The sequence below is a fragment of the Vicugna pacos genome, chromosome 10, assembly GCF_048564905.1.
Source record: "Vicugna pacos chromosome 10, VicPac4, whole genome shotgun sequence".
Taxonomy (NCBI): Eukaryota; Metazoa; Chordata; class Mammalia; order Artiodactyla; family Camelidae; genus Vicugna; species Vicugna pacos.
The window spans coordinates 31,464,117-31,490,611 of NC_132996.1; the positions used below are offsets into that span (position 1 = coordinate 31,464,117).

General features: G+C 48.1%; 1 protein-coding gene, 1 long non-coding RNA gene and 1 other non-coding gene across 3 annotated transcripts in view; 2 read left to right on the forward strand and 1 right to left on the reverse strand.

The window, feature by feature from the left end:
* The window catches only part of PPFIBP2 (PPFIA binding protein 2), a 140,096-nt gene that overhangs the window by 50,623 nt on the left and 62,978 nt on the right, over nucleotides 1–26,495 (forward strand). Inside the window, 1 exon segment of the mRNA XM_031681266.2 lies at nucleotides 24,820–24,912. Within this exon segment, the coding sequence (XP_031537126.2) occupies nucleotides 24,820–24,912 (93 nt within the window).
* On the reverse strand, nucleotides 8,009–13,451 carry LOC140698708 (uncharacterized). Its single transcript, XR_012076568.1, has 2 exons — nucleotides 13,358–13,451; nucleotides 8,009–9,007 (listed from the first exon to the last, which is right to left on the reverse strand). It is a non-coding gene; the product is annotated as an uncharacterized lncRNA (long non-coding RNA).
* Nucleotides 20,818–20,891, forward strand: TRNAT-GGU (transfer RNA threonine (anticodon GGU)). The gene has a single exon. It is a non-coding gene; the product is annotated as a tRNA-Thr (tRNA).

Consider the following 26,495-nt stretch of genomic DNA (forward strand, 5'->3'; position numbering starts at 1 on the left):
AGCTTGAAGGCTCAGGCAGACAAGAGCCTTCTCATTTTTCATTCATGGTCTCTGTGCGTCCTTGCGTGTTCTAACCCTAACCTGAACCCTAATCCCCTGTGTGTTCTCCTTGGTTGTGAACCTCCATTACTGCTTTGTTGTATGCTGGCCTGTGGGCCAACCTGGCCTTGTGACACCTCTGTTGAGATTTTTTCTCAGTAAAATGGTGTAAACTGTAAGGAGGTTTCTGTGTCACTAACAAGGTGTGCAAAGGATGAGAGATCCCAGGGTTAAATCAGTGGCTCTGGGATGACCTCAAGGGCTCTGGCCTTTCTTATCTTTCTGCCCCACCATCCTCAGGGGGTTGGTTTTTCCCCAGGTGTGTCAAAGGCCATTCACTGGACACCTGCGCCAGCCCAGTTTTAGGATCGGTGGTCCCAACCAACTCATACCCGGCTTGCGCTGGGCAGGAGCCGGCTCTGGGTTCCTGTAAAAAAACTTGGGCTGTATGAAGCTGGGAGGTATGCAGTTAAAGGGAGGGAAAAAGAAAAAAACTAAAGCGAACTTCATTGATGAAGGCAGTTTACTAGCAAAGGGGTATTCACAAGCTGTTCCCTCATCTGTTCTGTAAGGCACACTCGAGAATTTGTTAGTCATCAGCTTCTGTCACTCTGTAGGGCACAGTTTCAGTGTTGTGTCTGAACTTGGGGCTTATCCTGAGAAAGTCGGAGTGCCAGGGAGCTCCAGCTGGGGCCCCTCTATAGGAAAGGTTCCTGGAGTACAAGGTGGGCAGGGTTCACAGAAGCATCAGTGGGACTATCGTGTGGCACAGCAGAGCAGTGTGACCTTCTGTGATGTTTGGCAGACAGGGCCAAGCTCAGGGTAAGGGCTTGCAGAGCATGCAGTGGGGGCCCGTGTTGGAAGGCTGTGGTATCTGCTGTGAGGGGAACAGAACTGAGATCCAGGAGGGGGCTGCCTCTTTCCCGTCCCTGTAGCTGCCTCTAAGGCCTGTTGTGACATGGGGGGTGAAGCCCTCAGGGAGACTGGAGCCCATAAGGGGCTGGTCAGCTAGCTTCCACCGGGCCCTGCAGGGCTGGGGGGCGGACCAGTGACGCAGGTCCGTGGGCGATGCCCCAGAGATACTAGAGCCAGTGGGGTCTCCAGATGGAGCAGCTCTGGGGGCTTCTCTATACATGCACTCATCTAGAAGGCGCCAGACTGTTCCGCTGTCTGATGGCTTCAGATGTAGGTCAGGGGGATTTGGGGTGGAGTCCTGAGGCTTCAGGGGCTGAAGATGAAGTGTGAGAAAAGGCAGGTAAACCCTGCCAGAGCAGCAGAGTGCGGGCAAGTCAGGGCAGAGCCCAGGCTCCAGGGTGAAGGGAGAACTTGGCAAAGACCCTCCAGAGGGACTATACCCTTCACCCTGCACCTCTCTCCAGAAGCAGGGTTCACAGAGCAGGCCTGGCCTCCCAGAGGAACCCAGGCTTCCCTCGGTGAGGCTGCAGTTGTCCCAGTCAGCACGCTTGGGCGGATGGAAGGGAACAAACCAGAGTGAGGCAGTGTGGGAGGTCGGAATGAGGTATAAAGCCAGGGCTCTGCCCTTTGCAGGTGGCTCTGGATGAACCTCTTTTCCCTCCTCTGGGACTCAGTTTCGCTGCTGGAAATGACAGCTGGGTTGACTGTCTGTCCATCTGTAAGATCTGGCCACACGTTTCAGTCCTGCAGTTGGTGTAGGGGCTACAGAGCGGCCCCCTGGTAGGCAGCAGCCCTTGCCTTCCTCAGTCTAAACCTCTAGGTTTCCTAGGAGACAGGTTAGGGAGCCTCTTTCTTGGTGCAGCTGCCCCGGTCAGTGTCAGGGCTCAGCCGAGGCCGTCATCTCAGGAGCAGAGACATGGGATGCCCTGAATGGGCAGCCTCTGCTGGTCCTGGATGGTCGGGGGAAATGAGGCCCCATCTAGGAGATACACCGTCACAGGTAAGCTCAGTTCTGACACCCTCAGCTAAAATAGGCTGGGCCCAGGAGGGCACACAGCTACCTGGTCACAGATGGTGGCTCCTTCAGCTTGCACGTCCTTAAACAAAGCCCCTGCATTCCTGCCAGGTTCAACCTGCAATCTTTCATTCCAGCCAGAGAAGCAGATCTGTTCACCATATTGAAAAGCCAGAGGAGGTATCAAAAAAAGTGGGGAGAAGAAGCCGTTTAATGAATTATAAACCCCAAGCTTGAGTTTCTCACACCCTGCGATCCGTCTCTGTATCCCGTTCTCCACCTAGGGACTGGAACAAGAGACCGATCCGGTATATGCGTGTCGAACGTGATCATTTTGAAAATTTACAGGCAGGAGTTTGATAGGAAAATCTTTCTCTCTAGATCTTAAGAGAGAAAAGCGGACATTTTGGTGATTACTTTTCAAGGGGGAAAGAAAAGCAGAGCCTATATGAGTCAATTTCCAGCATGTGTTTCTTGCCCTCCCCCCATAGGTGTGAACTTAAGAGACAGCCCAGAAAGTCATAGGTGTCAGCACTTTGTTTCCCCGATGGGACTCCTGCCCTGGGTGGGGCTGGTGCACTGTTCATGTGAGGGTTTTTGTCCCTGCAGTACTGGAGGAAGCCACTAGGTGGGGGTCAGGGACAAATGCTGAAAGTCTGAACCCCAAGGAAGAAAATATGGGCTTTATACAAGAAAAATAGCTCCCTCCCACCTTAGAAAGATGACAGAAGCGCCTCTCATTAATGAAGCTGCTGAACAGTGCACCTGAGTCGGCTGGCAAAGAGTGTTCCTCCCCATTTCCCTTGGAACCCAGCGAACGAAGGCAGGCCTGGGAGGCCTACATTGTTGGTGGTCAGGGGAGACCAGAGGGCTGAGGGCCACTCCTGGGAGCATAAACTTGACCTACCATTATCAAAGTTGAGACCACCTCTCCAAACACCCTTCATTCCAGTGCCTTCTGCTGCTGTGCTATTAATCAGGATGGCTCTCTCCAATGCTGGGAGCGTTTCCTGACCCCGCATCTGCCAGGCCCTGCCCTAGAGGAGTCTGCCTTGGGGAATCTTGAATATGTTTTCTCCTGGTACAGTATACCCAGATGGGGGGACTTCAGCCGCTGCAGACTTAGCACCTTTTAACTTTCCTGGATTTTGTCCCCTCCCCCACCCTGCCGTTCCTCACTCTGAGTAACCTGTAAACCTCCTAAATTCTAGAAATCTGGCTCCTTTCAGACCTGACTTGAGACTATTTCAGTCCCTAAGAACCAGTGTTTATAAAAGACCAAGAATGTGCAAACACTGGTCAAAGAGCAAATAAATCCTTCCCCACCAAATTTACTGCTTTAGGCCCAGGGGACCTGGTGGGCGATGTTGCCAGGTTAGCATGACTCGAGGTCTGAGCACGTAACACACACCGGGCCTCCTGCCTGCAGCAGGCAGGCAGGCAGGCTGCAGGGATTTCATACTTCCAGGCAGATACCTCTGTACCCTGTGCTCCAAGGAACTTCTCAAAGTGGTTTCCTAACCTCTTACTCCGCAGGTATGGTCCTGAGCCCAGCAGGGTGAGCACTGCTTGGGAGCTTATTAGCGACTGCACAGTCTTGGCCCATTCCCAACCTGCAGGGTCAGCATGTGCATTTTTACAAGGACGCCCTCCAGCCCCGGGGGTTCACGATAGACAGGGAAGTGGCATCCTCACCTTGAGGTCAGCAGTCTGTGGACTGCATTTTGCCCGCTGCCTATTTCTTACACCCTGTGAGCTTTGAGAAATCACAAGAAGACTATTTTGTGATGTGACAATGATAGAAAATTTGAATTTCCGTCTTCACTCAGTGTTGCTGGAACCCAGCCACCCTCGCTGGTTTACACGTCTGCTGGGGCTGCTTTTGTACCACAAGTGGCAGGGTTGACTTAACAGGACCATATGGCCTGCAGTGCCTACAACATTTGCCATCTGGCCCTTTACAGGCAAAGGGTGCCGCCCCTTTTGTTAGCCTGTTGTGGAAGGGGGTCTTCGTGCTTGTGTGCCATGGGGGCCTGGGCTGTGGTGGCCAGGATGCTTTTTCGTAAGTAGGACTCGGACTTGTTGTCAGTCCAGAGGAGCAGTGTCCTCAGGCTGGCTCTCCCCCTCTGCTCTCCTCCTCCCCCTCTTCTCTTTCCCCTCCCCCTCTCCTCTCCCCGCTCCCCTCTCTCCTCAGCAGCAGGCCTACTACACATGTAGCATACCTGTTGAAGGACCCAAGCCTGTCTCTGACTTACTCGAGGTGTCCTGGCACCTACCACCATTGCCCAGAGGCCAGTGCTCCAGACTGAGCTGGAGCTCAGGATGCAGGCGAGAGGTCCAAGAATGATCCATGACCTACCAGACCTCTCTCAGCTCACCATTCTGCCTGATTCAATGCTGCTGACTTCTGGCAGCCCCGCCAGCAGGAGGAGCAAAATTGCAGGAACTCCATCCCCAGTAATGCCCACACATTTGGGATTCCAGCCAAGTTAACAGGGTTCCCTCCTGGGCCCTGGAAGGGGGAGGAAGGTAGGCTGCACGAGTTCCCCTGCCCAGACGTGACCACTCTGGCCTCTTAGCTGTGTTTTTATTCTGCAAGTGCTCAGTTACCTGCCCTTTCCCCTCAGATGGCTGCCGCATGTTGCAGACAGTGATGAGTTGAATCCGGTCGATGTGAGTTGCTTTTGGGAAGGCTCTGAGGGCTGTAGAGTCACCGTGATCATCCCAATTGGTGTACCCTGTGTGGTTCCTGAAAACTTCTCTCTTTAGCGTTGAATCCAGGGAGTCCCTGAGACTTGACGTCATGGGGGCAGTAGTACAGTAGAAGCAGGACCACCCCCACCCGCTTTACTAAGGGCAGCCTAAACCTTTCAGAGTAATTGCTTAGGCCAGATAAAACCCCCGCTTTCTAATCTTTTGTGAGTCATGCATCATTTTGATAATCAGATAAAAACTCTTTTGGAGAAAAAGAGATGTATTCCTACCAGTAGTGCTTTGTATACATTTTATGAACATCTTCAAGAGCCGTCTGATCCCCGAAGCCCCTCTTGGCCCACTGTGAGGAGCCCCTGGCCCAGATGGCCTTCTGAGCGAGGGGTGCTGCCGAGGGTTCGCCTCACCAGCCTGGGCCAGCTGCTGCCTGGGGCTGAGTGAGTGAAAAGGTGCCCGTTGTCCCTGTATCTGTCACATCTCACATGCCCTGCTCCTAGGCCTCTGGAGTGCTATTTGGTAGATTTTTGAGATGAATGACAACAGACATAAAATTTACTTAGGGGTTTCGAAAACGCTGAGGTCAGAATCGCTACTTGAGGATACCATAAAAACATGTCAGGATTTTAGCTGCAACTTGTCTGGGTTCCTCCCTCCCTCCCTCCCTCCTTCCTTCCTTCCCTCCCTCCTTCCTTCCTTCCCTCCCTCCTTCCTTCCTTCCCTCCCTCCTTCCTTCCTTCCCTCCCTCCCTCCTCTCCTCCCTTTCCCTTGCCCCGGACCCCACTCATCACACATGAGTTGAACTAATAGATGAAGTTGGCCCTGTCTTTCCTCCCTGTGCTGAGCATCTTTACCCAGGGCAAGCAGACCTCTAAGGCTCGTTTTCTCCAAATAGAATTTTTGGTTTTTCTTGCCAGTCTATTTGAGCCTCATTCTTTGATTCAAAGAACGTTGATGTTCTTTCTGTGAGCCAGGAATTGTGCTAGATGTGGAAATCAGAGGAGAGTCTGAAGTGGGCAGACATGTGAACAGGTGTGGCTCAGTATGACAGAGCAGGTGGTGAAGTGGGGAGGGCTGTGGGTGCCAAGGAGCCAGCTCCCCACGGGCAGGTGGGGGTCAGCGGAGCTGCTGCCTGGTGCCCTCTGACCACCTCTCACACCAGAGCCCGCTGAAGGACGCCGAGCTCCCCTCCAAGGGTATACCTTCCTCCCCCCGTCCAGCCCCCAAATCAGCCCCTCTCTCTCTTCTTCCCCGGAGCCCCAGAAGCACCTTTACCGCCTACCATGTGGAAATTATTTGCTCAGGGCAGGAAGTCAGTTTCAGTTGCCTTGGAGGCTGGGCAAACGGGTATTAACCAAATGAATTCTTCGTTTGACTTTCCCAGGTTTTTATAGACAGGGGAAAAAAAAAAGAGGCCTATCCACCCCTGCAACCTTAGAGGTGATCTTTACTGACACATCCTATCCTAGTTCTGGGCAGGGAACCCTGGTGGGTGGGGCCCCAGACAGTGTCTGGAACTGGGTCAGAGGCCAGAGGCCGGCTCTAGAGCTCAGGGCATGGGCAGCAGAGCCTGCTTTTCCTTTCTGGCCTCTGATCTGGGTGTGTCTCCAGGAATTTACTCCCCCTCTCGTGCCAGCTGCTGGCCAGAGCGCTCCTCCAGCTGCCTCTGTGATCCCTGTAGACGGCCGGCTGCTGGGGACGGTGCGTGTCTGCTTTGTCCTTGGGCTTTGCTCCTGGGCAGTGGACAGTGCGGATGCCATGCTAAGTGGCATGCTGACACCCAGCAGAGCTTTCTCCTCAGGCTGGGAGTTCCAGGAAGCCCCCCGGGACCACCACCCCCCCCCGCCCCCGAGGGTGCCGGGAAGACCCACATAGTCACAAGATGTGCGTCTGCAAGTCATTTAGGGCTGCAGAGCTCAGAGCTTTTGCATGTAACCACAATTCCCACTCCACTCACATCAAAGACCGCTTTCATAATCAGTCACCTCTGAGGGCCACGCATTAAGGGTTGGGAAAGGGAGAAAAAGCTGTTTTTAGGGGAGCTCTCAAAGGAGGTGGGGGGGCAACACATGGGGAGTGCTGGGGAGGCCACCCTGCAAAACCAGCAGGTGACCTGCCAATAGGAAGACAGACACAGCTCCCTGTCTCTGCAGTTTACTGCCTTCCCAAGGCTCCTACCTGGAACGCTCCCTAAATCTCACAGACACACATGCGAGGTGGCCTCGCCTGGCCTGTGAAGCAGCTAGTCTGGAGTGGGGACAGGCAGCCAGCGAGGCAGACCTGAGACTTGACAGAAGCTGTGCCCATCCGTCCCTATGCAGAATATGGCCCCCGGGAGCCCTGTGGCGGTGGCTGGCTGCAGATATCTCCAAGGCGGCAGCAGTGGCCAGTGCCACCAGCGCCCAGGACGGCCACCGCCCAGGAGGGCCCAGAACCCAGACTGAAGCTGGTTGGGGATCTGGTCTTTTTTGGCAACAACAGGCTTCCCTCGGGGCACAGCCTGACGCTGGCCCGGAAAAGGGGGTAGGTGTGGGCTGCTGGGTGGTGGGGGGCAGACTGTGTGTGGGAACCAGCAGCTCCTCCAAGACCAACACTTATTTTTAGTCTTCTCCCCAGTCCCAAATAAACCGAGAGCAGCTGGGAGCCTGTGGGTAAATGCAGAGTGGAGCGGAGACAGGAAACCGGGGTCTCTCTGTAATGAGTTCCAGCCACTCCAGAAGGGAAAAGCCAGACGAGGAATTTTCTTCAGGACCGTTTCCCTCTGGCAGGCTCTGGTATTATCACCGAAAAGAATGTTCCTATGTGTGTGTGTGTGTGTTTACAACTCCTGTCCAAGTCTGTCTCCCTCCCCCACCCCCTTTTGCTAGGTCCCCTGGCTCCGCAGGCTCTGCGTCCTAGAGTTGGTGCCTGTGTGTGTCCGGGGGCGGTGGGGGCGGATACAGGAGCCGCACGGTCTGGTCTGAGCCGCCTTGTCTCTGAAACTGTTCAGGGAAAGGCTGAAGGACACGGGCCAGGGAAGTGGGGAAATTTGAACACAGCTTGACGTTTCTGAGAGGGAGGGGGCAGGGGCAAGGAAGAGGAGAGAATTTGGTCTCTGGCCAGAAAAGGGGCTTTTTTTCAACCAAGGAATCTAACTGCTGACATGGGTTCCCAGCATGGATGGAGACATTGATGTTTACAAGCATTTCGCGTGGCTGAAGAGGGTAAGTGACTGGCTGCTTTGTGTGGGTCTCCGTGGAGATGAGTGAGGGGAGAGACACTTGGGAGTGTGTGCGGGCGCGCGTGTGTTTTGTTGGGGGAGGTGTTTGTCCGGCAAAGCTCTGTTGTGGCCAAGTTCTCCATGAGAATCTAATTATAGACATGAGGGGAGAAGACAGTCAGCTGTCTTTGTTGCTCCTCTGACATTCTGATGAATGAGCCTCTGTGCAGAAAGGCTCAGAATGAAGTGGGGAAAAAGTTCATGGTTTTAACTTTGGGCACTTGAATAGTTGGAGGCTCCAAACACTGTGACCAGAAAAAGGTGTCCACCGGTTTTTGGTTTTGAGGTTGCAGAAAGGAAGCTGCTGCCTTTCAGATGCCCTGGGTTCAGAAGTTGTTCGGCTTCTCCTCTGCTCAGAAGTTGTCCGCTGTGGAGATTAGTCTGCTGTTAGCCGAAGGAGCTGCCGCGTTTCCGGGGAAGGCTCTCGGGAATCCTCTTCTGCCTGCTTCTCAGAGGCCGTGGGTTTAGGCTGCAAGTTGTTCCTGCCCACTCTTTAGGGGATGAGCATGAGTGTGTGGAGTGAGCAAGAGTGAATGATGTTGGGGGCTGCGGTAGCATCTGCACTCACAGAACACAGGCTCTTTCCTCGTTTGTCACTAGCTTTGACCTGGTGAAGCTGGGTCTCCATGTATTTTCATGTTGAGGCTGAATGTTTTTAGAAGCAGGAAGGGCAAAATCAGCTGACAGATAAGAGATCTGACATTGTAACTGTAGAAGAACAGGAGGGACAGGAAGTGGCCGGCTCGGAAGGTCCCTGACCCCAGTGCCCAAACATTGAGCCTGCTGGCTTTTGCGTGTGACCTCTGCAGCTCGTTGAGCAAATATTTATCAAGTTCCAGGTGCTGGGTGTCCAAGGGTGAGCAAAGGAGAACCAGTCTCCGTTCTTGTGGATTTTCCATCTAATGCTTGGAGGGTGGAGGTTCAACAGTCCCAGTAAATAAAACCTGAAATTTGTAAGTTGCTAAGTGCAGCCAGGAAGAGGAGCTGTCAGTTGTATCATTCAGGGCTATTACTGATTGAGAAGGAGTGGTCAGGAGGCCTTCTTTGAGGAAGTAACACTTCACTGAAACCTGAAAAAGTAGGAGTGAGTTAGGTAAAAAATAGGAAGAAAACCATGTGTCTGAGCTCAGTAATGGAGGGGAGACACGGGCAGACGCCAGATCATACAGGACAGCGAAGACTATGGGAAGGGTTGTGGGTGATGTGGTTTGTGTGATGGGAGACTTGTAGCAGGGAAGTGGCATGAGACACATGGTTGGGGGGGATCCAATTCATATTTTAAGAAAATTATTCTAGCTGTGATGTGGCGTCTGGTGAGCTGTGTTGTGAAAAGTGAGGCAAATGAACCAAATTAGAGAGCCTGAGGGCTTGCTGGGATCAACACGTACAAACCCCTCATTTAAAAAAGCCCAAGAGAAGGCTCAGGACCTCACGGTTATTCATTTTGAACCCTGTTCTCTGTCTCCCAGTCCAGTTCTCTTTCCTTATCTCTCCAGCCAACTATTTAGAAAATTATGGGTTTAGAACCCAGCAGAAATCCCGAGTGTGCTCAGCCCCTGCCCAGTTTCCGAGATGAGGGCATTGCAGCCACCTGAGAGCACGCTGAGGTGACCAGACATTTCGACAAAGGTTTACATCCATTGTCTTAAGGATTGAAAAAGGACCTCTTCCTGGAGGAAATAGGTGAGAAGTGCACTTCCCACTGCTTACTCTTTATTTGCCTGTATCCAAATGAAGATTTTTACCCAGGAGAGCTTCCAGCCACGATGTGCCTGGGACCGTAGGCGTCATGTCCCAGCTGCTGGGGTAGATGTGGTACCTCTGCACCTTGTGCAGAAGTTCTGTCTGTGGCGGAACTAATTCTGCACATAATGCAGTGTGAGAAAGCCCTTTCTGTCCCTGAGACCCAGGCTGTGAGCTCTGGCCTCTGTGGACAGTTTGAAGTCTCCTGAGGGAGACTCTAAGCAAGGAGACTTCAGATCCCCCGAGGATGACTCAAACAAAACATATTTTTCTTCTACTTTTAGAAATTTAAGAAGCATTAAAAAGAAAATAAAAACCAAAAGACAAAGTACGAAGTAATGGATGTATCAAAGGCAGTATAATCAGTACCTTCCTGTTGTCTACCCGAAACACAACTGCCAGATTCTTATTTTTAAAATGCTCTTTAAAGAAAAATCCCTTTTCAGCCTGTGAACCTGACCCAACCCATGCCCGAGGACTTGCGCTTAGTCTGAACAAGAAGACCCGGGCTCTTCTGCCTGCTTGGCCTTTAAGACATTTTTAACCCAACCTCAACTTACCTTTTTAGTTTCATCATTTATATCCACTCTGATGAGCTCCCAGGTATACTCCTTGCCTTTTCTGAGCTGGTACCCCAATGTCCTCTTCTGATTCCCACCCACTTCCTCTGACTCCATCAAGGCCCTCCCTTTCCATCAGTCCCTGTAGTGATGTAGTGGACTCCCGCCCCAGTCTCCAGTACTTCCCATCTGCCTGGCCCACCCACCCCTTCTCATATGCTTCCTCAAGCCGGGGTGGCTTGGAAAGCAGGTTTTTCTTAGCCCAGGTTTTTGAAGGTGGAAATACTCTGTCTCTTTTATTTTCCCATGCAGAGGGGGAGGTTCCAGCAGAAGAGGATGAGGTGTGACCTGGTAGGAGGCTAGGAGACCTTGTCCTTGGACCAGCCCAAGAGGGCATTGGAGCAAGACTGAATTTTTGTGTTTTGGGGCAATGAGGTGGATGCCGATGGTCAAGAAGGCACAGAGCTGGAGGGGAAGCATTTGCTCAGAAAAGAGACCTTGTTTCACAGCTTTTGGGGGATGGGGGACTGTGTCCTGTTTCCATTAATAACATGCAGTTTGAAATAAAGCCCAGATTGGGCTCTTGGCTTAGCCATACTTACTAGCTATGTGATGAGGTAGATTACCTCAAATCCTGGATTTCTTCATCTCTAAAATAAGGAAAATGATAGTGCCTACCACATACAGGCTTTATGAGGATCAAGTAAGATGATGTATGTAAAATGCTTAGAGTATCATGCAGGTAGGGAACGTTCAGTAAAAGTTAACTGCTATTGGCCATTACCAGGAAGGGGGTGACTGAAGGAGAGACAGGTGGGACCAGTTTGGTTCTCTCCTAGGAATGAATCTCAGGCCATCATTTCTTTAGCTCTGGGCCCCTTTCCCAAACCAAAGACTGTGAAGAGGCAGCTGGGACCTGGCCTACCGTGGGTGGCCAGAGGCCCCCCTGCTGGCTCTGACCAGCTTGGCTGTGGCTGCCGAGAGAAAGCTGACCAGGGCTGCTCCTCCAGCCCCTTCCCCAAAAGTTAGAGCCCTGGGACGAGGTAACCTCCTGCCACAAGCACCCAGAGGGCCTCCGCCCCTCAGCTGTTTGGTTCTTGACTGACTCAAAAGCAGCTCACACCTGCACTTTGAGATCAGCGAAGCCAACCCACATAGTCATGAAAGCCTCTTAAAATAGCTACAAGCAGGATCTGTGGGGTCCACTGACTGCCCTCCGAGCAGTTTATTTTCCCAGGAACAGGAATCCCAGCACCGTCAGCGTCTTCACACTGCTGCGGGCTTCAAGTACTCTGAGTGTTTACACCAAATTCCAAACCAAAGCTGCAGACCAACCCCTCTCCCAGCCAAAAAAAAAAATCCGGAATCGCCATGGGTTCCCTCAAGCAGTTGGCTTGGGTTCTGCAGTAGAATGTGGACTGAACTCAAACTGCTAATGTGAGACTTCATTCTGTGTCATCTGGGGCTCAAATGGTTGATACAGTAGCCTGGCCACTTGGGCAAAGATAAGAATGTTACTGAGTCCAAGCTTGTTTTGCTCACCACACGATAGGCCAATAAATCAGGAAACGAGGTGTTGGGTCAGGGAATAGCGACTTTATTTGGAAAGCTGGCAGACGGAGAAGATGGCAGACTAATGTCTTGGAGAACCCTCTTCCTCAAGTCAGAATTCAGGCTTTTATACCAAAAAGGGGAGGGGGTGTGGTTGGTTGTTGAAAAATTCTTGGCGTAGGAATTCTTTGTTCTTGTAGCTGTCCACGTGGGTCAGGTCATGGTGCCACTGTAAAACCTCTAAAAAAACAAATGTTATTTTCTATTCTGCAACTTGTCATCTTTATTTAAGTGCAAAACTGTTAATATCCTTAAAGGTCAGAGTCTTGAGAATAGGCTCTCCTGTATATTTCAGGCTCAAGGCAACATTCTTTTACAAAAGGTACAGAGCTAGCAAGACTAAGTCTAGAATGCAGGTTGTAGGGTTAAAGCCAAAGAAACAGGTCTAATATGGAGTCAGATTTGTTTTTTTCTGTTGCAAAAAGACACACAGGCATCCAGACATTGACTTGTCTGCACTTGAGTCAGACTGGTGAAGGCTGGAGAAGTAGGCAGTGGCTTCTGTGAAAGCTGATCCTATTGGCTCAGAGCAGGGATCCTGCATCCAGCTACTTGAGTTCACATCTCAGCTCTGTGTGACCTTGGACATTGGATTTAACCTCCCTGAGATTCAGTTTCCTTGACTGTAAATGATGGATAGCTAATTCAGTACTTGTAAAGTGCTTAGAAAACACTTCCTAAGTATTATGGTGATGGTGACCTTGACCACAGCAGACAGCCTGTGGTTACTCCAGAGCCATGTGCCCAACCTTGGTTCTGGGCAGAGAGGTTTTTCAAGACCACAAGGAGGATGACAGTGGGTATGGTTACTCTAGGGTTCTAGCCACCCCCTGTTCCCTGTAGGTATATCCTCCCAAAATGTTCCCACATCATCTTCCCTGGCATAATTGAGTTAGAATTCTGCCGTCTCTGACTCTAGCACCTGTGGCTCCTGTCTGCCAGCTATTAGGAGAGACCCTTCAGGCCTCTTTTCCAGCAAGGTTTAACAAAGTGGCATCATACCAAGGTGATTTGCTGAATAGCTTGTGGATACGCTGAGCAGCACGGCGGTTGGTGGTTCCATGAGCTGGCAACAGCAGTTGGGGTCCCTTGACTCATCCCTGCCTTCTTCCCCTCTCCCATCTTCTGTATCAACCCTTTCACACTTTTTCCTTTGTCCCCAGCAGCATACTCCCCTCTCAACTGATGTCACCACCTACTTCACTGAAAAAAAAAATTAGCCACATGTAGCTTGAAATCATCATCTTTCCTCCCCTTCACCACAAAATGTCAATGTTCGCAGCCATCATTTTTCAGCCCTTTGGTTTCATGTGTCATGAGTCCCTTCTCTTGGCCAAGGCTCTCCCAGTATCCTGTCCACCTGACCCAGTCCTCTTCCACGTCCTCTTGTTCTCTGGTTGTTTCTTCTTTACTCTGCCCTGCCTCCTTGTCCCTTGTTCTTGGCAGAAAACACCTCTTAATTCTTAGAGAAAAACAAATCACAGTTATCTCTGACCATGTACTTGCCTCTTTATGCTACCTTATGACTTCCCTTCCTTTCACTGTCAGGAGTCTTGAAATCAGGAGTGGGCTGAAAAATCACCATCTCTACTCCTTCCTGGTCACTCCCAAGCCCACCTCGCACTGGCTTTGTCCCTAAGAAAGCTTTCAGGTTCCTTCTATGATGTTGTTAATGCCTCTGGTTCCCAAGCAACCTTTGCTATTATCCATTTGCCCCAGGATTCCTTCCCATTTGAGCATCTTATTGGGTTAATGGCATTCTTGTGACCAAAGGCCCAGCTCCTCACTTTGGCCCTCGCCTGATCCCGCATTTTCCACCTATGATCTTTCCCTCATGCCTATTTGATTGTTGGCTCCTCCAATAGAAGATCCAGGCAATCCAAGAGGCACTGGGCAGTTTATTTCTAATGCCTCCAGATAAGTTGAAAGAGCGCCCCCTCTGGCCCCAACCCCAGCACCTGAGGCTGCCTCCCTGTCTCTGACTGGTGTTTTTAATAATAATGAGTCAGTATGTCTCTTGGAGTTGGCAAGATGAGGAAGGAGCAACACACAAAGAGCCTCCCCTTGGTTTTACTCTCCTCCTGGCTTTACTATCATCCCATCACAAGATAGCACACTTATAAATACCACTTCTCCTCCAGCCCAGGGCTGTAGGTCCCTTAGGCATCCTGCTACCTGATTAGTAGAATTTGGCAGAGACTGTTTATTATGCAAGGCTATAATTTTGAAATAGGATCTTAGTAAAGCAAATGCATTTCTCTTGCTCCAAATCTGGCTTCCCAGAATGACTGGTTAGGAGCGTTCACGGGCATCATACCAATTCCTTAGTTAGAGAGCTTATAGACAGACTGTCTCCAAGGTGTTCTTTGTTTTCTGTGTTCTGGAAAATCAGAATGTCTGAAGGGTCGTGATTGTCGTGTCTTCGCAGATAGCCTATATGTATTGGGAAGACTTTACAAAGATGCTGTTCTCTTCTCCTGGGGAAATTTCTTCATAGCTTTCAAGACTCAGTCGTTCAAGTGGGGACTCCACTCTAAAGCCTCTCCTCTCCCTTGAAGGTATAATTGATTTCATCCCTCCCCTGTACCACTGCTGCTGGCTTACATACACCTCTGTGACAGCACCTGTCACATCTCCTGGGGAGATTACAGAGCTTTTTAAGGCAGGGACTGCCTAGCAGAGAGTGGTACCTACTAAGTGTTGGGGAGTATTCGAGTCACTGAAGCAGGATTCCATGAACCTTGGTTGACCAAGCTATTTAATTTGCTATTCATGAACTTTGCTTTGCTCTTCATTTGATAGTGACCACCCCACCAGCAACACGTAGCCTCCCCTTATATGTAATTGCAGTCAAGAGGTGGAGGGCATAAGAAGGTCATGGTCAGGATAAGGTCTGTCTCGTTGGATTCCCGGTAGCTAGGACCTGACTGTACTCCACTCATGCTGCATTTTGAAGAAACTTCTCTAGCTCTGTGCCAAAGATAGTTGGTTGGCTTGGCTAGTCCTCACCTAGAAAAAGTAGAACTGGTCCTGGGAGTAATTGATTTTATAACTGTCAGAAAGCCCTTTAACACCTTAACCAAAAAAATCTGGGGGAGGTTTTCCTATTTATAAGCACCTGCCTGCACTCAAATCTGTTTGGTTCCCTTGGGTGATGGGTAACCTGAACCATGTAACAGAAATTGTACCCTCTGTGATCCACTTATTTTCCCCATCTTTTGTTTCTTTTTTGTCCCTTTATTTTTAAGGTCTGCATTTTTCGAGTTTCTAAAAAGTATGGTGTGCGTGTGGCGGTCCTAAGCTTGAAGTACAGCCTTAGTGACTTTAACATCTCCCCTGTTCCCAGCAGCCATGGCTCTCCTGAGATTGATTTTCTTCCTTTTTTTTTTTTTAAGTGAAGTATAGTTGATTTACAATGTTGTGCTAGTTTCTGGTGTACAGTATAGTGATTTAGTTATATATGTGTATGTGTATATACATGTATATACTCTTTTTCATATTTTTTATTATAGATTATTACAAGATGTTGAATATAGTTCCCTATGATATACAGTAGGTCTTAGTTTTTTTTAGTCTCTTTTGTGTATAGTAGTGTGTATCTGCATATCTCAAACTCTTAATTTATCCCTACCCAACCCTCCCTTTCCCCTCTTGGTAACCATACATTTATTTTCTATGTTTGTGAGTCTCTATTTTGTAAATAACTTCATTTGTCTCTTTTTTTTTTTTTAAGATTCCAGGTATAAGTGATATCATGTGATATTTGTCTTTCTCTGACATACTTCACTCAGTATGATAATTTCTTGGTCCATCCATGTGAGATTGGCTTTCTGGATTTGATAAGATCCCCTTGACTAGGCAGCCTGGAAACACTACATATTTTCTTTTGTTATCCCACTAAAAGCACATGACATCTATGATTTTAGTGACTAAAGACTTACCTAGGGCCAAGGCTTATCCAGTGTATTGTGTTCAGAATCTTAGTGTATTTACAGGCAAGGAGCCATGATACAATTTAATGAGATCTGACGAGTTGGGGCAGTGTGTGTACTGTGGCCAGGATCCTGAAGGAACTGGAATCCATAGCTTATGAATGTGATTCTTTACCTGGTGAGGACTGCAGACCTTGATATTACAAAAAGGAGGTCGGGGGGAGGGTATAGCTTAGTGGTAGAGCACATTCTTAGCAGGCACAAGGTCCTGGGTTCAATCCCCAGTACCTCCATTAAATAAATAAACCTAATAACACCCCCCCCGAAAGACTAAAAAATAAAAAGGAGGGCAGATGTATTTTTCGAGGAGTCCATACCAGGAGCTCTAAGCAGCAGCTTTTGGCCCTAAATAACAACATGATGGCTGGAGCTGTCTCATGGAGAGCTCACTACCTTAGGCTTTTCCCACACTCCCTGCTGGCATACCAAATGGCACCCCCATGCAATCTTCTCCACCCCACTTGACAGTTCTGGGACCAGCTCTTTCCCCATGTTCAGTGAAGTGTGTTGCTGATGGGAGGTCTCCTGGAACATCAGTCAGGGAAGGCTGCAGAGTTGCCCTCACCCAGCGTCCCCAAGAAGGTTTCAGGGCATATGTGGAGGCTTGTTCTCTTGGTAGAGGCCGGCCAGGCTGTGAAGGAGGCAGACCCCTGGGGATTCTGCATGGCCCCCAGCCGTGGCATCAAGCACTCACAAGATACAGAACTCTGCAGAGACCTAACATGGCCATCTCTTGGCCAAGCTGCCATGGAGGGGCCAGGCCAAGAGTGAGCAAGCATTGTGGAATCTGACCAGCCATTAGAGTCAGAGGCTGATGGCCCTGAGGAGGCTGCCGGGGGTGATTCAGCTGGAAAGCACATGTTTGATCTAAATTTGACCTGACCCTCAGATTGGAACAGAAATAAAAACTCAAGTTTTTATTTTTTTCTTTATTTTTTTCTTTTTTTTTTATTTTTACATTTTTTTATTGATTCATAATCATTTTACAGTGTTGTGTCAAATTCCAGTGTTCAGCACAATTTTTCAGTCATTCATGGACACATACACACTCATTGTCACATTTTTTTCTCTGTGATTTATCATAACATTTTGTGTATATTTCCCTGTGCTATACAGTGTAATCTTGTTTATCTATTCTACAATTTTGAAATCCCAGTCTATCCTCAAGTTTTTATGATTGGTTATTATTAGCTATTGAAATTCTCATTGTGCTCATTATAAACATGTATGTAGCACACAGTACTTAGAGTATGTATATAGTAGAATGCTTGTAAGAAGGAAAAAACTGGCTGTGTAGATGTGACTCGAAATGTCTTTTCATAGACAATGGAAAAGTGACAGGTTCTTAGCTGTTTGCGCCACAGGCATGATTCCAGGCTCTTAGCTAACAGTGGGTTCTGTGTTGTCCCGTAGGCAATTTTTTCTTTCCATCCCAAGAGTATTTTGGTTATTATTCCCTTGGGTTATTTGTTCAGACCTTTACAGGTACTCCACAGGTGTCCTGATCAGAAATGTTGCCTCTTTTTGTTCTCTTGCACAAAAAGAATGAGTTAATTAAAACTGTCAGTACAAGGGATGTGCTGTGTCTAACTGTACTTTGGTCTTTTAGCTTAAACAAAGGCATTTAAATGACTTCCGTATTTCCATGATCATTCCAAAACTGTTTATGTACACAGAGGAAATAGTAGAGCATCCTGCTCTAAAAAAATATTCTGCACTTTTATTCCCACATGTTTTTGTGTTAATGACCTAGCTCACCCTCTGTGTCGCTCTGTGAGGTCCGATTATCTCATATTTAAAGGATGGGGAGGTTGAGATGAGGTGACCTACCTGAGACTGTGCATGGTTAGTGCAGCCCCTCCTCCTAATCGTTCCCAGCTGTCATTTTGCAGAGAAGGTCCTGCCTTGCGGAGGGCAGGGCTGTGTTCTGTACGTGAGTATGGAAGCCTCTCCAAAAGACCCCAGGATCCCCTGCCTTGAAGTCCAGCTGGGCAAAGGGTGGGAACAGGGAAGCTGCTGTCAGCCTCCCGGCTCCCAGACTTGGCCTTTGTAGAGCCGTGTAAGACATCATTCTTTCAACATAACCTCTTATACATTTATTGTGTGTTTTTATGCTCTTACTGCCTTTCATTTATTCATTTCCCATTCACCCTTATATCTTTTAGCCCTACGTTAGCTTCCAATTTATTTCTTACTGTCTTAACTTATTTTATGTCCTCTGCCTGCCCCCCCCCCGTACCCAGTTGATGCCCACAGGCATGTTGCATCCTGTAGCATTCCCTGTTTTAACCTTCTTGCTCTACATGGGAAATAGGAATGGAGGCCAACAGGTAGTAGGTAGAAAGTCATCCTCCCACACACAAAGGAGAATGGGTGCCTTTTTTATCCCTATACTTCCCATATAGACACACCCTGCACCACAAAGTAGATCCTTATTGGCTCTAGATGATAATCCTAGTTTTAACTACGGTTGGCTCACAACTGGCAATTCCATCTTAAAAACAGCTAGTTCAAGCAGATCAAGCAACAGTAGGTGGGATTCCTTGGTAATTCAGCATATATCCAAATAACAAAAGTGTTTCTTTGTAAGTTGTTTCTAAAGTAAATTTCAGTCAATTGATTGATCATCCTTGGAGACAAATGTATCAGTCAGGACCTTTGGTTGCAAGTAACAGAAACTTGGTTTGAACTAGTGCAGGCCAAAGGGAATCCACAAGAAGGGCAGGGTTGTATTGTTGGCTTTGGACAGCATGAACCGGGGTGAGAATGCCACCAGTCTCTTTTCATTTGTATTTCCATAAATGTTGGCTTCATAGCTCATTCCTGCTGCAAACCCACTTCCTCCACATGGAAGAAGACATGGCCACTAACAACCTCAGAACCTTCGAGCACAACCACTACCATTTTCTGTTCCTAAGTTTGAAAATTCAGAGGAAGGATTCCAACCATCTAAGCTTTGCATCAGGAGGCTGGGAAGGGTGAGAATATCTCTAAGAAGATGGCAGCCTTCACTGGTGCCATGTGGTTACAGTAAAGGTAACACTAGCAAGAGAGCAAGGGGGAAATTTAGTCTGGGGGTTTTCCAAATAATGATGAGGTTTCTTTGGGGAGCCTTAAATATCCCCTGAAAATCTCATCCCTAATTAAAATGCAGTGTCCCCCAAGGTAGGGAAAACTTGCTTTATTTCTTGAATCTGCTAGCATCCAGCTCAAGTGCAAGAGGAACTTACCAAGAGTAAACTCTTTATCCACTGGGCAAATTCAGTTTCGATTAGGGTAGTGTCTTTGTGGCCCAAACTGCCCTTTGTATAGAGACTCTGTCCATACTGAAATTGTGGTGATCAGTCCTATGCTTCCTGAACCCGCACAGTCCTTTCTCCAGCCTCTCCCTTCTCTCCTAATCACTGAGGCTGATTACCTGTCATGGTCAACTCCATGACCTCCCAACCATAGAACATCCTATAAGGCTGCTACATCATCCTGAAGTCCTTTTCTTCCTTTTCTGGGGCAGTGGGAGATAATTAGATTTACTCATTTGTTTATTTAGCTAATGGAGGTACTGGGGATTGAACCCAGCATCTCGTGCATGCTAGGCATACACTCTACCACTGAGCTATACCCTCCCTTCACTCTTCCACTCAGAGATGGCTTAGAAAATAGCTGTTGCCCACTGGAGCTGTATATTAGGCCCACCCAGCCCCCAGCAGCAATAGCATTTTGGGTCTTCTAGGAACAGAACCATAACCTGTAAGAGTCAGGGTGCTGTGTTTTCTCTGTTCTGTGAATTCTCAGCATCATCACTCTTAAGGCCTGACATTTCTGAGCTGTGTTTTACATTCACTTCCTAGGGATCTGGGTTTTAGTGGGTGGATTCCTTTATCCAAGACTTTTCCTAGCCTCTTGAGAGCGAAGGTTTGATAGATGCAAACTGATCCATCCTGATTCAGTTCTGTGTTATGAGAGAAGGGAGTATGTTTCACTGTGGCATTCTTCAGTGAAAGATGCAAGAGGACAAGGAAATGTCAATCTGTAGATGCCATTTCACCTCCAGAGAGTACACACATCCTTCGCCTTCACAATATCTGTTGGTCCCACACAATATTGCAGTCAGGTAACTAACTTGAATTACAGATTGAGGAACAGCTCTGACCATGGAAAGTTTGGATGAGAAAATTCACTTTCCCTCTGTCTCATTTGTAGAAATAACCATCAAACAGAAGAGAAAATTTGATCAAATATATGTGTTTCACACCTTAGTACATCACAAGTCCGTTGTACAGGTCTGGCCCAGTGGCTAACATCATTAGTTGAGTAAAAATGGCCCCTTCCTTATTTATATTTATCAGTGGGTTGAGCATCCTTAATAGTGTTGAACAGGATAGAGCTCTCCTTTAAATTGTCCTCCCAGAATGGGGAGGATTAGAAAGATGGCATGTAGCATCCTTCAGAATTCCACATGACTTTCTTCTCAGTGGAATGTCAGCATGATTCTGCCAATCTGACTTCATGCTCGGAGAGCTGGACAACTGCTCTGTCACTGATTTACCTAATAGAGAACACAGACAAGACTTTCCAGAGACTCCCAAACCTGGAATCACTCAGGGACCCAGCTGTATGGTCTCAGTATTGGTCCAAGCCTTCTACTGCTGTTCCACTGTTAGAATTAAGGAAGCAGATGTAACCTCTGACAAAGCAAGCTCTTCTTAACATAGGACAAACAGAGCTGTGTCCCAGCTCTGTCTTTTTAAACAAGTTTCTGAATCATTGGAATGACATTTTCATAACCATCTAGCCTATTAGGCCATGATGATACCATGATGAGCCATGTTATCCAAGAATGATGCCAAAAAGTGATCGAGCCTGTTGCCCAGTTACCAGAATAAGAAGTATGCATTTATTCACTTAAACTCAAATCCTCACCTTTGGCTGATGAACGCTGGCATTCAACAAGATGATTCTAAACTAATCTAGGGGTGAGGGATATAGCTCAATGGTAGAGCGTGTGCTTGGTGTGCACGAGATCCTGGGTTTAATCCCCAGTGCCTCAGTTAGTAAAGGGAAAAAATGCCAATACTTAATAAAGTAATCTTCTTCTTGGCCCTATTCTTAGATGCTTTCCAGGTTCTTCTCCAAGTAGAGGTGACGTTTTTTTCCTGGTCTGTGCCCTGCTAAGGCTTGAGTGCAGTTTTCTTGAGAGCTGTCAGTCTTATGTAGACTGTGAGAACTTAGGACTTGGCACTTCATCAAAAGCAAGGGGTGGCAATGTGGCAGACTTCTGTCTGGGACATTATCTCCATCTCACTGCTGTTGAATACCTTTAAAAAGTGCTTGAGAACAGCAGGGATTTTGGTACTGTGGAAGAGGCTCTGTTATCTAGAACGGTGATTTGGGTCGAGGGAGGGAACTTTCTGCCATAAGCATCACTGTAGTACGGTCTGACGTGTCTGCCGGGAGTCTGTTAGGGGAGCAAAAAAGCACCAGGAACTACTACTACTGCTACTCAAACAGTGCTGTTAGATTTTCAGATATATTTTAATTACCAAGAAAAGAGACATTTTTATAAGAAGCTCAAATATTGTGGTTAAAGTAAAAGCCCGTCTTTTTTTTTTTTGGCGAATGTACATCATTTTATGACATGTTTAGAACGTACATAAAAATTGATAATGTGCTAGACCATAAAGCGGACTTTCACAAATGCCAAGGAAAGGGGAACTTGAGCATACCTCCCCCTCCCAGCTTTTTATAGCCCAGACACTTACTCATAAAAGAACACTGTTAAGCATTGTTACGTCACCTCCCAGACACACATCATTACCTGTGGAGCTGGTAGTACTGTTTTCTAGCATCACACTTTGTGTGATTCTTTGAATTATGCTGTTTTCACTATCCAACATGTCTTATATTTCTGTGGTGGTCTGTAAATATCTACCCCATGGTTTAAAATACTACAAATTGTCCAGAAATATGGATGAACCCTAGTTTATTTATCCACTCCTCTGCTAATGGACTTTCAGGTTCAGACAGCATTTTCAAAATCCTTTTTTTTTTTTTTTCCGGTTAATAGAGGAACTGGAGCTTGAACCCAGGACCTAGGGCATGCCAAGCACGGCTCTCCCACTGCTGTACTCTCCCCTCAACCTTATTTTAAATGAATTTTTATTCAGTCCCAATATGTACAACACAGATTTGTTGATCTCAATTAAGCTATTACGGAGAACTCACTAATTTAGTACACAGTAACTTGGGCAAATTATCCATTTGTGCCTCATCCGTTCACTTTGTGCCTCAGTTTCTTTATGTGTAAAATGGGAATGAGTAAAAATAGTACCCACGTAATGGAGCTGTGGGCAAAATTAAATGAATTAATATAGGCAAAGTGCTCCGAACAATGCTGGCACATGGTGAGGGCCCCACATCGTGAGCACGGTACTTGGACCACATTGTATTGGCCTCCATAGAATCGCTTTGGCCCATGTTGTCCACTAACCTTTGACCTCTTAAGGAAAGCAGTGAGCTCTCCTCAGCTCTGTTTACTGTGAGGATGTTATTGAGTGTTGTTTATCCCACTACACAAAGTCTCTCCGTGAAAACCAGGGACGTTTCTCCCTTCCTTAGAAGCTTGTGTTTCTCCTAGGCAGTCAGTTTGACTTTACCACACTGATCGGTGCATCTTGGAAGTACTGGGGATTGAACCTAGGACCTTGTGTATGCTAGGCATGTAGTTTCTACCACTGAGCTACACCCTCTCCTCCATCTGTGTTTCTTGTAACTCAGTAGTGCTTCCCTTTTTCCATTGACTGCTGGAGTGGATCCAGATTTTAAAAAAAAAAATCTAGCATGTGCTATAAACTCTATGGCATGCATTTTGTGTATTAACTTATAACATCACCTCCTTTGTTATATATATATATTTTTTGGTCAACTAGTGAAAATGGCTGCCTCTGGGTGACTGCGTGGGTAGGTCTTTTATTGTACGAACACACCGCACTCCGCATGGTCGGTGTGGCGGCTCGCTAGAGTCTTGCGAAAGGAGCTTCCCCTTTGGTCTTCCTTCCTTCACCTCCTGCTGGAGAAGTGGCAGCTGCCAGTGCGGGGTGGCCCTGCTCATGATGACTTTGGCCCTGGGGATGGACATGCCCAGCTCCACTGGGGTGCCTGGGTCCTTCCTACTCCCTCTCTCTCCTCTGAAAGTCACCATCATGTGAGTTCTTGGACAGAGAAGCAATTTGACCTGCTGTCAAGAATTACGTTCCTCTCTTTTGTGAGGTTCTAAGAAAATGTGGGTTATATCTTTGGATACTAGTCAGTGTTTGACCATGCGATGACTGGAGTATTAAGTAATGGAACAATAATGAACTGCCATCAACACAAAGATGCCATTATTGATTGTTAAGGCCCTTTGTTTATGGTGTGAAAGGGCTTCCAGAACAATGAACAAGGTGCAGGCTGGAGAGGGGCTGGAGTCAAGGGCAGTATAATGGCAGGGATGCCAGTCACTCTAGCCTGTGTCTGGCACGGCTGCCCTGGGAAATGGCCCCTGGGCCCACCCTCGCACTGCGCCATTAACATACAGCCAGTGCATCTTTCATGAGTGATGTTTTGGTGCTCAAATGCAGAATCTTTGCTCCCCACTTCTGTTTTTGAACCAGGGCTGGCTCTGCCACCTGCCCTCACCTAGGCAGTGCACTGGGAAAGGGGTGGGGCAAGGGAAGGAAGGAGGTGTCCTTTCTTAATGAAGGGGGCCTGGAAAGCCCATTCCAAAGGTTGGAATATGGGAAATGGGCACAGGAGTAGGGAGCCACCTCTGGCCCCTGTGCCTGGGTTCTTCTGACCCCCCGCCCCCTTTGTACAGTCGTGACTTTGGGGTATAGGGTGCCTCCCTTGTGAACATGGGAACATCAGTTCCTCTGGACCGGCCCAGATGATGGTGAGCGTCATTTCCCTGTTTAGCAGTAAGCTCTGCTTTGCAGACTGTGGAGCCCCTGGATGGCCTACGGCGGGCCTCTGATTTCGGCCTGACCTTCATCACGGAGGAAGGGAGTATTGGTGGTGTTGGGCTGGCTCAGTTCCATGAGCAGCCACTTCCCTCCTCCCTGACTACAGCCAGGCCAGACACACCCAGAGAGTGGCTGCAGCTCCTGCCTCTAGCTCAGGGCATTTTATAAGATTTGCCTCTCATCTGCCTTATCAGATCTTCTCCCTTTCCTCTGTTTTCCATGGTTTCTGGCTACTTTACGTTTCCCTGGTTTTTCCCTCTGCTTGGCCCTTGAGATCCCTATGGCTGTTATTTCGGTTCTTCGCAAGATATTTCATCCTAGCTTGCTTCTCTCAGCTCCGGTGTTACAGAAACTCAATGTGCTGGCTTGGCTGCCAGGGCCTTTGTTGAGGGGTGGGATCAGCCACTTCCAGAAGGGACGTGTGAGTAGGGGTAGGGCCGGGCAGTTGGCATCCCTTATCCTCCGTGCGCTCTGTGATGCTCAGGACGGACCTCCACGCTGTGAGGTGTGCCTTGGCTCTGGAGAACCCCAGCGTGAGAGTCAGGAGACAAGATCTGTGTAGGGGTTGTTCCCACATAGTTCCTTGGTGAATGATACCTCCTCCCTGGTGTCCTCAAAGAGTAGACCCTTAGTGCTGTCAGTGCCTCTGGCAGGTTGTGCCTCCAATAAACCAGACCCAGCACGTCCAGCCCTGTCAAGCACCACTGGGTCTGGAGCTCCACTGAGGCCTTTGCAGCCAAAGGTGAGGTCATCCAGCGGGTGGTGTTGCCAGCTTTCACGGCACGCCTATCAGTGGCATCTGCTCTGGTCCTCCTTGTAGTGGTTTTGAAATCCTGTGATTTCCTGTTGAGGTGGGTGGTTTCGCACAGATAATCAACAAAACTGCCCTCATAAATTGCATACTTCATTTAGAAGCTGCTATGATGTTTTTCTAGCCTTTTAAGTGTGTGTGTGTGTGTGTTTTCCCCCTTCCTTTTAGTCCCAGGTAAATCACCACGGTGCTGCTAGCAATGAAACGTACCAGGAACGCTTGGCACGTCTAGAAGGAGACAAGGAATCCCTCATATTACAGGTGGGTCCTTTTTGGTGGGAACCAGCTTATTCGGTTACCTCCAACCCTATGGCTGCTTCAAGTGGGAGGAAAGCACAAAGGACTTTCTCTGTGGGATGTTTCCTGATCCCAAAGTGTATATTTTTTGAAAGGCTTTTCCTGAAACAAAGCAAAAAGTAACTGGGGGCACAACTTAACTCTGGACGTGGCTTTGGGGACTGTGAATGGATTCATTATTTATCACGGCCTGCCAAGTACCTGCCTCTGCACACTGGAAGCTCTGTGGCCAGGCTGATTAAATGGGGCCTTGTCCTCAGGACTCTTTCAAAGGAGATAAGATGTGTCCTCATGTCACTAATAAAACAAAGCCTCTTTAAAAGCCTAACAGGGGATGCTAACAGGATGAGGCCCAAATCATTTGGAGAGCTGGATCTAGACTGATCGCTTTGTGGCCAGATCCCCTGGAGCTGGTAACATGGGCTAATAAGCCTTTGATGACTCTCTGACTTTGAAGAAAGGAACTCCAAAACTTTCCAGGGAGAAAGAGTCAAAGCTACAGTTTCAGTCCTGAAAACTTGTGTTCCTTGGTAGGACGTAAAGTCGAGTATTCTCAGTGGGGGATTTTTGCTGAGGTAGGAGCTCTTTGCTGGATTAGTTCTCAAATGCATGAATATTCTCAAGATCTGGGATGCATCAGACACTGTGATTGACATTTTGGAGAATAAGAAGACTAATTTCCCAATCTTAGCTCCTTAGAAAGCTTGGAAGGGTGGTGGTGAAGGCTGTTAGTGGGATGGAGGGGAAGGGGGCAGGTGGGGTTCTGGAACCCTCCCTAGTCCTTGGACCTTAGCTTAGAGCACTTAGAGTTAGCGTTTGAGTTAAGGGGCTGCAGTGTGTTTGGCTTTTTTCTCTCTATTTTACCTTATTTCTTTTGATTCATTTCACTTTTTAATGAATGTAAGAGTAATCAAGTGATTACTTAAGAAACTTTGGAAGATCAAAAAGAGTTTAACATGTTGGCCTTTTCTTCCAGCCTTTTTTTCTCTGTCCTGCCCCTCTTTCAAATAATTAAGCTCAGACAAATACACACAATTACACCATTTGGCATCCTAGTGTTTTTTTTTTTCCTGTCCTTCACTTCATTGATTTGTTCATCAAAAAATATTTGCATGCCCACAACTAGGTAGATGCTGGTTTTAGGGGCTGGGGATGTAGCAGACAGAAAATAGACGAAGCCCCTGTTCTAAAGCTTCTGTTCACGTGTGCGTGTGTGTGTGTATGCGTGTACACGAAACAAACCAATTCACAAAATGTTTCAGGTGATAAGTGCTATGGAGGAAAATAAAGCAGGATAAGGACTGTGTGGTCAGGGAGGACCTCCCTGATAGGAGACCTGGGGGAGGAGGAGGAAGCTGGGGAGGGAACCCCACGGGTACTGGGAGAAGCGCATTCCAGCCAGAGGAGGTGGTCCGTCCAGCACACACCCGCAGGTAGGAGTGTGCTTGGTGTATGGGAAGAGCAGGAAGGGGCCGTGTGGCTGGAGTTGGTGACCCCAAAGAAGCCTGGGAACTGCCTTCAGAGAGGTAGCAAGGACCAGGTGATAA